We start from the raw sequence: 13493 nt of genomic DNA on the forward strand, positions 1-13493 counted from the left end.
CCAGTAAATACTAAGCAAGTTTGGTATTAATTTTATTCTATTTTCTGTATAACTTTAAGTACATAAAGGTTTATTTCCACAGGCCTCAGGAAATGGGTAGAAGTCACAGGACAATCTCTCTTCCCACCAAAAAAAGTTGCATATTTTGGTAAGTGTCCTAGAGAGAAAAACTGTAATTTACATTAGCAATGCTGTGCAAGATTCTTACACAAGACCTAAAACCAGGCTGCAGTGGAGATTTTCGTCCTTTGTTCAGGTGCCTGGACAGAAACCAAAAGCAGTTGGGCATGACAGGGCAAAGGAGGCAGTGAAGACGGAGGGCAGGCACCTAGCATGGAAGAAGGAAGGAATTCCAGATTCCTTGGAATGGTGTAGTTTCCTTGTTTGTTTTGTCTTGTTTTGTTTTTGTTTAAGTCGTCTCTGTAGGAAGGTGCTGGGCAGGGATCCCAGTGAAAGAAAGGGTCCAAGACTCCTTTAACTGGCCTGGGCGCAGGGCTCTGCCCAGCAGCCGATACAGGACAACCTACTCTCTCAGGTTCAGGCAGACCCAGGATGGAATGCAGAATAAAAGGAATGCCTACAGGAATCAATTTTGCTCGGAATGCTAGATGGCCAGGCTTCAGCCTTTGGTCCAGTGCGACCCCTGCCTCACCTGTCAACAGTGAAAAGTTAGTTTGGTTAGAAGAACCAGCTAGAATCACACCAGCCTCTGCTACCTTCGTGGGCATTGTTAGAAAAAGATGAACTTGAGTGAACATTCTGATCTGTTACTTCCTGGGGACCGCTTTATTCTTCCCAAATGACTGTTTGTTGGTCAGATAACCCCCAAAGGCTGAAAGCTAAAACACAGCAGTCCTGGTGTGCAGTTCCTTAAGAACGGACTGGTGGTGTGGTTGAGCTGACAGGGAAAAGCCGCACCTTCCTGCAGAAGATCAACTGACCTGCTCTCCCACCCAAATCTCAGCCTGAGGTATATTTCAGTGAAGGCAGGTAGCTGTGCTTCTCAGAGCAGAGAAGCGGTTTAAGAGCAGAAAGGTAGAGGAAATCTAGAAAAGAACCGTCTTGATACAGATTTATCCCACGGTGTGAGGGAGAGGGCAAAGAACCCAGTGGCACTTCGCTTATCCAGCAATTTCTGTCACTGTGGTGACCAACTTCTGCCCGTTCCATAGGGTCTTGAACTGCTCAGGGACTGGGAATTCATTCTGGAAACAAACAAACAAACAAACAAAATGGGTTGAAATCCCAAGTCCAAGCTCCAAAAGAAGCTGGGGTTAAATCTTACACTTTTCTCTCAATGCTTGCTTCCACTAAACTATTAGAGCAACAAGGCGGTCCTGAGAGTGAAACTGAACCGCCAGTGAACAGCCTGGCTCTGTAACCAGCAGCACCACATCTCCCACTACCTGCCACCCTGCCACCGCCGTCCTGGAGGAGCGGTGTAGGAATGAGAACAAAGGCTCCAAAGCCAGGCAGACAGAGGTTTAAGTTTGTTTCCTTCTGTTCCAGAATCAGCAATCTTAGACAGTTATACCTGTGAGGCACAGTGAGCAGGTACAGGACTTCGCGGCGCCAGTCCAATAGGGGGCGATGACTCCGTCCCATTCCTTTTTGCTACCTGAGCATCTGCTCAACCTGGAGCTCTACTTCATGTGACTACCTCATACTTATGGCTGCTCGAGGTGTGTATTGCTAGGTTGGACCCACTCAGTACCGAATGACCATGAACCAGCCTTCTCCAGCGCAAGTGATCTTCAGTCCCCCATTCTGAGATCATACTACCAAAGAGATCAAGGAACTTACAAAGTCACCGCCTTCTGTAGGAATGAGGACATTCATCTCAGAAGATTTGGCACTGACTATCTCGCAATCCAGGGAATTCTTGCTCAGGTAAACATGGCAGCCATCTGTTTTGTTGATGGAAATGGTTGGCACTTTACCCATTACCTGCAGAGAAAACCCAAAGTGCTGAGTCCCAGTAGCTGTGGAGAACAACAGGAAGTTTCAGGAAGAAGCTTTCACTGTTTCACGTGATTCAGCAACTACATGAAAGGCTCACAAGTGCACAGCAGACACCGGATACTAGAGGTGGGTTGGGATGGGTGCTGGAAAAGGCCTCGCTGTAAAAGCCAACTCCTCTCCTGCCACCAAAGCAGCTCAGCTTACAGACTCAGTAGAATCAGATTCCCACCACAGCAACATCTGTGGGTCAGCCATGTCTTTCAATTAATTCCTCAGGGGCCAAAGGAAGGAGCCAAGATATCAAGTTACCTGAACTTTGACATCTCTACTATTGATTATCTCCACAATGCCCACCACGTCATCGAACACCAGACCGAGTTTCTTACAGTTATCTAGGAGAAGAAAGGGAGCAGGTCAACAGTATAACTTTAAATTTAACAACCTTTAGGAACAGGGTAGATATGGTTCCAGCTCTCTCAGGCTCTAGGACGGAGCCTAGGACTGACAAAAACTCACCTACTGTAATGGAGTTAATTTTGCCCTTGATTTGCAATGTTGTATTGACACACTTGTATATGTAAGCCACCTGTTTCAGCTCTGTGTCATCAATTACCAGGTTGGAAACATTCTCCTGATTTTCCTGTTAAAGAGATACCGCTTTTAGGAATGTCATCACTAATACACACTACCCCCCAAAACAGGCTATCCCAAACTTCTGTTCTTGTAATCTAACCCAAGACCCTGCACTCATCTGCCTGTGCTCCATATACATTTACGTATATGTATGTGTGTGTGTGTGTGTGTGTGTGTGTGTATATATATATATATATATATTTTTTTTTTTTTTTAACATTTACTTTTGAGAGACAGAGAAAAACAGCAAGGGAGAGACAGAAAAAGAGAGACAAAAAAAAAAAAAAAAAAACAGGGAAGAGGCGGAGAGAGAAGGAGACACAGAATCTGAAGCAGGATCCAGGTTCTGAGCTGTCAGCACAGAGCCCAACGTGGGGTTCAACTCACAGACTGCGAGATCGTGACCTGAGGCAAAGTCGGACCTTAACAGCAAACCAGTCCTGGTATTTTTAACTCACCACTCTCCACTTCTTGCCCTCCAGTTCAAGTACAGGTGGCTCCTTCTTTGTGGTTGGTTTGGGGGACGGGCTGACTCCTGGTTTAGGTGCAGAGAATGGTTTGGGGCCACTTCGTACTGGACCACTCTGAGCCTTCAGGGCAGGGTTCTTGTGAGTCTTCATGTCATCAGATACGTGTTTCAGGGCTGTAAGAACAACAGCTGCCTTGTGCCCATCCTTCGTACCACAGCTTTGGGCTGAGGCAGTAACCAACTTCTGTTCTCAGAATTAACTGCCTTAACAAAAACTTAACAAAAAGTCAAAAGCCAGGGCTCTGAGATGTTCTCTTAAACAAAGGTTTTGGAGAAGCACTTTTAGAATTTCCCTTCTACCCCAAGGTACGATTTACAGTGGCATTAAAAAATAAAATAAAATACAGACTATGTGCATATGGGAGGAAAGGATATATGAATGCACAGAAAAAGATCTAGAAAGACATACACCAAATATATATTCACAAAATATGTACAGTTTTTAGAGCAAAAGAAGAAAAAATATGTGATAGTAAAGCAAATTTGGTAAAAGGAAAGAAACCTCACCCACAGCTAACCTACCGCACCTCCTACTCAGTGTTTGCATTTGAAATCTCCTTCCACCAGTTTTCCTATTGATAAACGTTTTTTATTTGGTTATAACTATGTACACTGTTAACAAGTTTGGTTTAACGAGTTAACATTTATTTTTTTTTTAATTTTTTTTTTCAACCTTTTTATTTATTTTTGGGACTGAGAGAGACAGAGCATGAACGGGGGAGGGGCAGAGAGAGAGGGAGACACAGAATCGGAAACAGGCTCCAGGCTCCGAGCCATCAGCCCAGAGCCTGACGCGGGGCTCGAACTCACGGACCGCGAGATCGTGACCTGGCTGAAGTCGGACGCTTAACTGACTGCGCCACCCAGGCGCCCCATAACGAGTTAACATTTAAAAAAACTTTCTCATGTTAACCTGCAGTTTTTTTTAATGTTTGTTTATGTATTGGGGGGGAGGGGCAGACAGAGAGGGAGAGAGAATCCCAGGCAGGCTCTGCGCTTTCAGCACAGAGCCCAACATGGGACTCAGTCCTAAGAACCATGAGATCACGACCTGAGCCAAAATCAAGAGTTGGACACATAACCAGCTGAGTCACTCAGGCGCCCCTAACCTAGTTTCTTAAAAAAAAAAAAAAAAAAAAAAATTTTTTTTTTTTTAAGGAGCAGATTCCACTATCACCTTCCCACTGTAGGCAGATAAATGTCTTCCTCTTAAACATGGCCCAATTTATTTAACGAATACTGACTGGCCCTTTCAGCTCCACTACTCCCTGTGGCTGTAGTATAAGTACTAGATTTTTTCTTAAACACTGCATGGTTCCCTGCAAAGAAAGGCATTAATTAATGGCTGCTTAGTATTCCATTAAGAGGATATACCACAGTTAACCATTTCTCTTACTGTTGGATATTTAGGTTGTTATACCATTTTTAGCTACTGCAAATAATATACAGTAGTTGGTCTTTATTTTAGATATTTTTACGGGTAGATTCCTAGAAGAGGGCTGTATAATTTAGACTTCCACCTTCTATATATAAGGGTGTCAACTTTCTCTATCCTGACATTGGTAATTATATTTATTTTTTTTTTAATGTTTATTTTTGAGAGAGAGAAAGTGTAAGAGCTGGGGAGGGGCAGAGAGAGAGGGAGACAGAGGATCCGAAGCAGGCTCCGCACTGTCAAACACAGAGCCCAATGCGGCGCTCAAACTCATGAACTGTGATATCATGACCTGAGTCAAAGTTGGATGCTTAACCAACCGAGCCACCCAGGCACCCCCCAATATTGGTAATTCTTATGCAAATTTCCATGACTAATATATGCCCCCCTCTCCACCCCCAGGATGACTTCCCAAAGAAAGCATGTGGTAACACAGAAAAGGCTCTAGGGTGAACTGCCAGCACCATGCCTTGGCACACTAGGGTACTCTATATATGCCACTTAATATTAAGTCATCTGCTTATGGGGCAGAGGGCTTCCCCCAACTATAATCACCCACTTTCAATTTCCATTTAAGCCAGCCTTATGTCCCTTTGGGCAACTTGAAGGACAGTGACACCCAAATGAATTCTCCCATACACAAACCAGGGTTCTGTTTTTACAGACCATCAGGTCTCTAGTTGATCAGATCAGGCCCAAACAACTTACTGTACCGACTCTTCTTGCCAAAATATTCACTTACCATGTGTGATGCTCTCCCCCTGATTAATCTGCGCAAACAGTGCTGAGCGGGAAGCAGACTCATCTGAGCCAGAACTGGTGGGGACTGGTGGGGGAGGTGGGCCTGGTGGGGGAGGAGGAGGACCCGATCCAGCAGAAGGTCCAGATGGCAATCCACTCAGTTCTTTTGCCACAGGCCCCTGGAACAATAAGGGCAGGTAACACAGCCATGATCTCTTCCCTTCTGTGCCATTCCCAGTAGGGTCCTACACATGTTCTAGGACATGGGGTACCCACTGTAGCCCTTGACGCTAGGATTCATGCTCCCTATCCACACCCAAAAGAGTTTTATTCCCTCTTACCCTTTCCCAAAGATCCAATTCAGCTCCATTTTTCAACTTTCACATCATTCCTTTGGCCTCTACCCGATTCCAGCTCTAACCCACAGTTTTGCAAATCAACTTCGTGTGTCACCAGTACCTCAGCCTCAACAAGTCCAAGGCTGATGTCATCATCTCCTGCCTGCTCCTCTACCTGTACAATCACCCCCTTGTTTCTATTTCAGTAAAAGACATTGCCATCCAAGCTTGACTCTTCAATCTTCTTGAGTCTAACGCCCTCAAGCTCATCAAACCTATTACCTTTTATAGCTTCTGCAAATTCTTCTGTACCAGCTCCTAGCACCATCAGCACCTCCATGGTCTGAGCAGGAGCCCTTACCCCTAACCTATATACTGAGACTCTCTCAAGGACAAGTCTGATCATTATTACTCTCTTGCTCAAAAGTCACAATCAACCTTCCTTTCCAGCCTTTTATCCTAAAAATCTGACTCTCTCCTTCAACTGAAGCCAGAGATGACCAATCTGTACATTTACTCTACATGTACTCTGTTTAAGCTATGCCGTTTGCCAGTATTCCCATTTCTCCCACTTCTCACTGTTCTCTATTTGCAATGTCCCAGATCAGAGAACACCTGTTGAAAGTACAATCTCTTCCAGTGAGACTCACACTCCCTCTTACTCTGTCGTCTATATCTTTATCACAGTATTTTACTTGTTGACTTGTATTTAGGGGTTTTCTGTCTCTATTTTTAAGCGTCTGGAGGGTTGCGATAATGTAACTCATTCTTCTGGCTCCCCTCCAGCCCAATCACTATCTCTGACCCATGTGTACTGAAACTGAATAGAATTGGATATTCTTCTCTGACCCTTGCTTTCTTCACACTTTTCTTTTTTCTCCCCTTTTCTTTCTACTCTCCACTGTAAAGACTAGCATTCCTTCTTGGACCTTGGTAGCACCAAAGTCTAAGAAACTTGTGGACCCCTGTCCTGGAGGGATAGAGGGAGGGAAGAAAGGCTCACTAACCGTTTTGCTCCAGGCCAGTCCAGTGGTATGGAACTCCTTAATGTAAGCCTGTAGCTCTGTCCATATACTCAAGTAAGCTTTGACCCAGTCCACGTGCTTCTTATCACTAGGAGAATTAAAGAGAAACTCACCACAGACAGTCAGGGCACATTACCATAGTGATTCCAGAACCCCTCCTACCTGTGAGCTCATATCCTCCCACCTGTGGTGTGGTTTTGCTCAATGGCAGCTTTTCTATCACAACTGAGCTTTGCTTTTCTTTTTTTTTAACCTATGCTATTACCCTAATTAGACTAAAGTCCATTAGGATAGGGACTCCAGATTATATCTCTTTCTATCTCTTATAGCAGTATTCTTCAAACTTTTTTAAGTATAACAAAACCATATTTTTCAAAGTATACCTTAGGGAGAACCTAATATACAAAACGAATAAAAGCAGGCATTCTGTGCATGAAGCTATATGATAGAAGGTCTCTTGCACATCACTGTGGAACTCTAGGACTTCAAGAAACTCACCTGCCTTATACCACAGTGCCTTATGTCAAAGTATGCCCCACCCACCAAAAATTTAAAACTTCCCTGGAGGAAATAATCAGCATTAGATTATAGAAAGAGCACTGAATTATGGTTCTTCTTATATATTAGAAGACTTTATGCCTATTTATCATAAGACCTAATTTGCTCAACTGTGAAGTGTGGAGTTTAAAGGCAGGTTAAGTCAAAACACTGCGATGCTTAACTCCAGGTTGCTGGAAGGAGGGATCAAGGAAGTGCCTTGGTGTTCTGAGACCTATTTCACACACACGAAGCTATTCCTTCACAGTAGTTACTCAACAAATGTTGGCTGACTGATGACTGACAGAAGAAAGGAAGGGTTTGGGTAATTATGCAGCTGAGTGATAGCTGCCTGCAGTCACTCCAGCTCAAAACCAGCAATGGAGAAGTCAGTTAGGACTGGTGAACATATGTGGTTAGACATACAGAGACTCTCCTCCTCTTACATGATACACGTGCTTCACCAGACAGCTGCCTTCTCACTTTACCTGACTACGTGAATAGTCAGGGTGATTTCCGAGTAAATCTTACCGAACCTTTTGTCCCTAAGCCAGTTAGAAATTCTCAACAAAGGAACAAAATCTACCTTGTCTAAACAGGCAAATTAAAGGGCATTTGTCCATTTTATCTCCAACAAAACTTCCTAAACCTGGAAGGGTAAGGATGAGAAGACTAAAAGGGGCTCTACAAACCCTTTGGAGAAAAAGCAGAAGTGAAAGGAGAAACACTTCCTGCTTGCAGATGCAGCCTCTATAAGCCAGTATCTATAAAACTTCTGAGAAAGCAGCCCTGGGATGGAGAACCAACACAACAGCCTTAACCCCCAAATGCTACTCCGGCAAGTGATCAGCTGACGTGTCCTGTACCCCTTAAGAAAAGGCTGGACTTACACATCTTTGTATTCCTTGAGGACTCGGTTTGTATAAAACATGGCAGCATCATTCATTTCTTTCACATAGGGACCAGGCTTGGGAGCCTAGAGAAACAGCAGCGGTCAGTGACTCAGAGCCTCTCCAGCCATGTCCCCTTACCTCTTTCATTCCAGCCCTTCCCTCCCAAGGAAGCTGCGCTGCTCACCACAGCCACCCAACCCAGGGCCTGGATACTTTCGCTGACAGCTGACAGGTGGTTGAACAACTTGCTGCCTCGGTTCTTCTCCCGGAAGGTTACCACTTCTTGGATCTGCTCGGAGATGGGTGCTAACAAATCCGAAAGTTTATTCTAGGAAGAGATGCAGGGGAAGATTCGGGTTAGTCTTTCCACAAAAGCTTTACGCGTTTGTCAACTCGGACCTTGCAGGCAAGAATTCATGGGCTGTATAATGAACACCCAAATAAACTTTGTACTCATCCTGCACAGATTCATATGGCTAAAACACTGCTCCTCACCTCACCCTCCTCAGGCTAGATCTGGTGGCTCTTCATGATCAGGACCCTTACTTCATCTATACCACAAAATTCTACCATTTCAGCCACTGGTCTCTTTTCTGCCCCACTAGTAGGAGATACTATCTCATTTCTGAGCCTTTACTCACAATGGTCTCTTCTTTTTCTTTTTATCCAAATATTCCTTATACTTCATGAGGAACAGCCCTTCAACTCCAGCCACACTGGCCTCCTATAGCTTTTATTGTCAGCATAACCAATTTTGGCACCTTATCATGCACCAACACAAACTATTAGTGGATCCACGTGAGTATGTTTTTCAAAATTTCTCATTAACTTTTCAAATACCAGGGCTTTGTCTCAGCCTTCTTTTATAATCTTTACAACCCTCACACATTGCTAGCTATATAGCAGCTGCTGAGCAGAGATCTGATGAACCAAATGCAAATAGAGGGCTTGGCATTTGAGCTGGCAGCTTAGCAAAATGGATGAATCTTGTGTTTCCATGTTTTACCCTTTCTCCAAAGCTCAGTTTCCTGAACATTGCCATTCTCAGATCACAGCATGAAAACAGTCTAACACAGGAGTCCGCAAACTTTCTCTACACAGCCACACAGCGACTATTTCAGTCTTTGCAGGACATATGGTCTCTGCTACAGTTTCTCAACTCTGCCATTATAGTGCATAAAGCAGCAACAGACAATACTTGAAAGAATGGGCATGGCTGTGTTCCAAAAATCTTTCACTTACAAACTAGATGGCAGGCTAGATTTGGCCTGCAGGCTGTAGTTTATCAATCCCTAGTCTAGAACAAGGGAAATATAATTGTGTCTCAGCTGCCTGATTTGTTGTGGAAAGTGCGGGTTTGGAGAAAAGGTTTCGAAAAAATGCCTTAACCATTCAAGACAGATTAAGAATTAAAGTCTAATATATTTAACATTATCTTAAACTATTTTTATATTATTTAGGCATGCTGAGGGTCCAGGGGTTTTAAACACAAGAGTCGCAGGAAGACCTGCTTCGTTACCTCTCTGCCACGGAAAGCCAAATGCCTAAAGAAGAAATAGGGACACCTGGGTGGCTCGGTCAGTTAAGCATCTGACTCTTGGTTTCGGCTCGGGTCATGATCTCGTGGTTCGTGAGACTGAGCCCCATGTCAGGCTCTGCACTGACAGTGTGGAGCCTGCTTGGGATTCTCTCTCTCTCTCTGCACCCATGCCCCCTGGAGCGCGTGCACGCTCACTCACTCTGTCTCTTTCTCTCAAAAATAAATAAACACTTAAAAAACAAAGAAATAGAACAAAACTAAAATCTTTGGTTGTGAGAAAAATCTATTTCCTCTAATTGATTCTCACACCTTGGTAGCATAAAATTTTGAGGTAGGAGTACACTTCAAGGGAGATCTCCACCACGGAAAGATGAGGGAAGAAGCAGTACTTTAGGAGTTTTAGGGTCTCCACAGCAGCATTACTAAAGCCCAGTCACAGTGAAGCAAGAGAACTACTCTCTGACCCAAGGGCTTACGGGACAATATGATGAATTTGGCCTCAGCCAAGAGGTTAAAAAAGGCTGTCTATTGAGAGAAGCAGCAAAGTCCAGGAGTAACTATAGTCCCAAGTAAAAAGGATGGGGGGAAAAAAACCAGTAGAGTCCAATAAATACTGAATGGCACATTCTCATATGGCACTTTAAGTCTGACTACTTCTGGGACTTGGTGTGAACGCACACGAGGCTGAGGGTCCATTTTAGCATGTTGCCGTACTTGGCAGAAACCTCTCAACCCATCCTGAGCATCAAGCCACAAGGAAACCAAGTAGCAGTGAACTTACGCCTGCTGGCTGCTGACACTGAGAGGCTGTAACCAAGAGAGCTCGCTCCAACTTCAGGCCCGTGTGAACCATCTCCGCCTGCCGGAAAGGAGAAGAATCAGTTATTCTCGCCACATTACAACTGGAGAGGGTCCTGATAAGAAGAACCCGAAACCTCCACTTCCATGTAGTCTGGTAGCAACCCGGGAACTTCCTGTTGCTTTCCTCAGGTACTCCACTTCCAGGGAGTGGCAGAAGGATTACAGGTACCACCGTTCCCGTGGCAACTAATCAGGGATACATATCCGGGAAATGAAGGCAATTAGGGTCAGCTTTAGATGAAATCAAGTTAGCAAGTGTACACGCAGTGCGATATGAAGGGCACTGAAAAATCCCTCTTGTCTCACATCACCAAAAAGGCTCTTTTCTCAAAAACTAGAGGTGGAAGTCAAGGCAAAGGCCAAATTGATGCCCGAATTCCCAAGGTATTTACTCCTTTAGGTTATAGCTATTTCTCAAAGGTTGGGTCATGACCCATTCACAGATTTAAAAAAAAAAAAAAGAGTGCCATGCAAGTAGGTAAGACTGCTTTGTGAAGCTTCTGACTCAGTCACAAATACATTTTTTCTTCCTGACCGTCATGGTCAAAGGAGTTTAAGAAACATAAGTCTACAGGCACTATCTAAATAGAAAATTTCAAATAAGGTAACCTGTTTTTTCTAGATTTGCATTTTTAGAACGTGTACGTGATACGTGTTTTTAAATCTTTTAAATGTGACAAACTGCATAAAGTAAAAAACGCAAGCCCCCACTCTTGTAATCTAAGTCCCAGTCCCACTCACTAGAGCTAACACCACTGCCAACAGATGGCACAGGAGAGGCTCAAAATAGACCTTCCAAAGATCAAGCAACCAGTCTTGCTGAAGGGTCAGGAAGATCCTAAACATGGTTATTGCTTACAGAGGACCGTTCAGGACTAGGAGAAAGATTCTGGGTCCCAAAGAAAGATACAGAATATATATGTGAGTGTGGGGGTGGTGACGATGTAGGTGGCAGCATATGAAGGGAGGTGGGTGGAGAGGCACCTGTCACTGCCTACTTCACATTCCTGCTGTGAGCTAAGTGTGAAAATAACTCACATTAGCATAACTAATAACTATCGAGCATAGTTTTATAAACGCTAAGTCATGACTATGACTCCTTTGCATAAGCCACCCTAGGCTTGGTTATATAACATGTTGGGATCAGAATGGTAGAATGTTCTCACTATAGAGATGAACCAAGCCATAGTTTATGCACCAAGCAAGTTACCTGCATAAAAGAAGCCCACCCAGTAAATGTGATCAAAGCAGAGGGCCTGGAAAAATCTGAGGAACTGTTCCAGTGCCTGGAGTGAGCTCCTCAGTGAAGGTAAAAGAGAAGGAGCCAAGGGACTCTTATACCAAGAAGGAGTTGGATTTGAAGACCACCACCAGTCCTTAAAAGAGGGGGAAAAGGGGCAATACATCCTTACATGTTTCTGCACATCTCCCCCAATCTCTTTACTGATCTTCAGGTACTCTGCCACAGGACCGGTAAGCAGTGAGTCAAATGCTTGCACATATGGAGCTGCTCCTGCTAGAGAGAGACACACACCACAAAGGATCAGTCATGCACCAGAAAGATGATTTTTAAAAAGCACTTCCACATGAAAGTGGAGAAGCAAGGTAATACAGTAAACAGAATACTGGAACACGAGTCCGGAAACCTGGGTTCTAGTTCCAGTACCACCACTAACTGCCTGTGTGACCCTAAGTTCCTTTTCCTCCCTGAGCCTGACTTTATCTATAAAATTAAAATGAAAAACAAAAACAAAAACACCCCAATCTCCCTTTTAGCTCTAACATTCTATGATTCATTTGGTGCATATACAAAATGGCTAATTTGCCAATCATTTGGACAGAGTTTTAATACCACTTGTCACTCGACTTACACTAGAGTCATTTTGCTAAAGAAAGAACAGGAAATATCACACAAGCAGGAAGTTCTTATGTTAAAATAACCACAGGCCTCCCTGCACAAGTCACTTCCTCTCTTATCTGTTCACAGGCGATGAACTTAGCAGATTAAGCATTTTGGGAAGTTAGCTCCAAAGGAGAGAATACCCTACGACAGAAAAATTTCAGGCCAAGACAGAGTCTTCATTCAAAGTATTCTGCTGTGCTGCATATTGCTTACCTTTTGGAACACTGTCTCCATAGCCACAGTGCATGTCAGAGGCATGGGATACTGCCTCCAGGCGGCCCACTGCCCTCTCCAATCTTTCTACCAGATTTTGCATGTCAGCCATAATGTATGACCTGCTAAAGGAGATCACATGTCACTTGTGTTAATAGTACATAGCACCTAAGGAGAAAAGACAGAATACTCACGGGGTGAAGAAGATGCCAATTCGGAAGAACAGAATCATTTAATAATAAAACCAGATGAAAAACAGATGAACATATTTGCAAAATCATCAAGACCTCATTAAGCAAGAGAGCTACCCAGGAAAAGGTGTTCACTGAAAGCAAATGTTTCCCCATTCAAATACTTACTGAATATTTACTATGACAACACCAAGTATTTATGCCAGAATTTAGAATTTACACAGTATGGTCAATATATTATCTCAGTTTGTGCCTCCCAACAACTACTCAGGAATGGAAGGTTAATCACCACACTCTTTAGAGATAGGAAACGTAATTGCGGTGAAGTTAAATGACTTACCTACTGTCACACAGCTAGTTAATAGGAAAGCCAGCACTTTAGTTCCAGTCATCTGGCTTTAAATTCAGTGTTTTTTTTCCTGCAACATCCTGCTGCCCACATATGGAATGCCGAAAACCAAGATGAATAGGGTATTTATTCTGCCCTCAATAACTTAGTCTGACAGTAGTTATTTGACGTGTACCCTAACAACTACAAATAGAAAAAAATATGTGAAGATAACACAAGAATGTTGCAGAAAATAACAGAATTTTAGGAAGGGGAAGAGCGCATCAGCTGAAAGAATCAAGAGAGGATAGCATGGAGAAGCTGCCACTTGAGCCAAGCTTCACAAAAGAGGATGGGTAGGATC

The 13493-nt window shown here is 43.7% G+C and overlaps 1 protein-coding gene across 5 annotated transcripts in view; it reads right to left on the reverse strand.

Moving 5' to 3' along the window:
• Positions 1-19: 19 nt before the first annotated feature.
• Positions 20-13493, reverse strand: part of CAP1 (cyclase associated actin cytoskeleton regulatory protein 1) — a 28596-nt gene continuing 15122 nt past the window's right edge. For 2 of the 5 annotated variants that reach the window (XM_047084822.1, XM_047084821.1), the window contains exons 2-13: positions 12611-12732; positions 11907-12010; positions 10415-10492; positions 8278-8421; positions 8091-8176; positions 6646-6751; positions 5302-5479; positions 3054-3238; positions 2479-2602; positions 2272-2354; positions 1804-1947; positions 20-1205 (exon numbers count right to left, since the gene is read on the reverse strand). In XM_047084822.1, coding sequence (XP_046940778.1) covers positions 1122-1205; positions 1804-1947; positions 2272-2354; positions 2479-2602; positions 3054-3238; positions 5302-5479; positions 6646-6751; positions 8091-8176; positions 8278-8421; positions 10415-10492; positions 11907-12010; positions 12611-12722 — 1428 coding nt within the window. In that variant the 5' untranslated portion in view covers positions 12723-12732 and the 3' untranslated portion in view covers positions 20-1121. Of the gene's footprint in view, positions 1206-1803; positions 1948-2271; positions 2355-2478; positions 2603-3053; positions 3239-5301; positions 5480-6645; positions 6752-8090; positions 8177-8277; positions 8422-10414; positions 10493-11906; positions 12011-12610; positions 12736-13493 lie in introns of those variants that run through there. The other 3 variants (XM_047084823.1, XM_047084824.1, XM_047084819.1) reach the window with 2 other exon arrangements.

Source organism: Lynx rufus, unplaced genomic scaffold (genome assembly GCF_022079265.1).
Source record: "Lynx rufus isolate CCGP_SWC_20201006 ecotype Redwood Valley unplaced genomic scaffold, mLynRuf1.p SCAF_2, whole genome shotgun sequence".
Taxonomy (NCBI): Eukaryota; Metazoa; Chordata; class Mammalia; order Carnivora; family Felidae; genus Lynx; species Lynx rufus.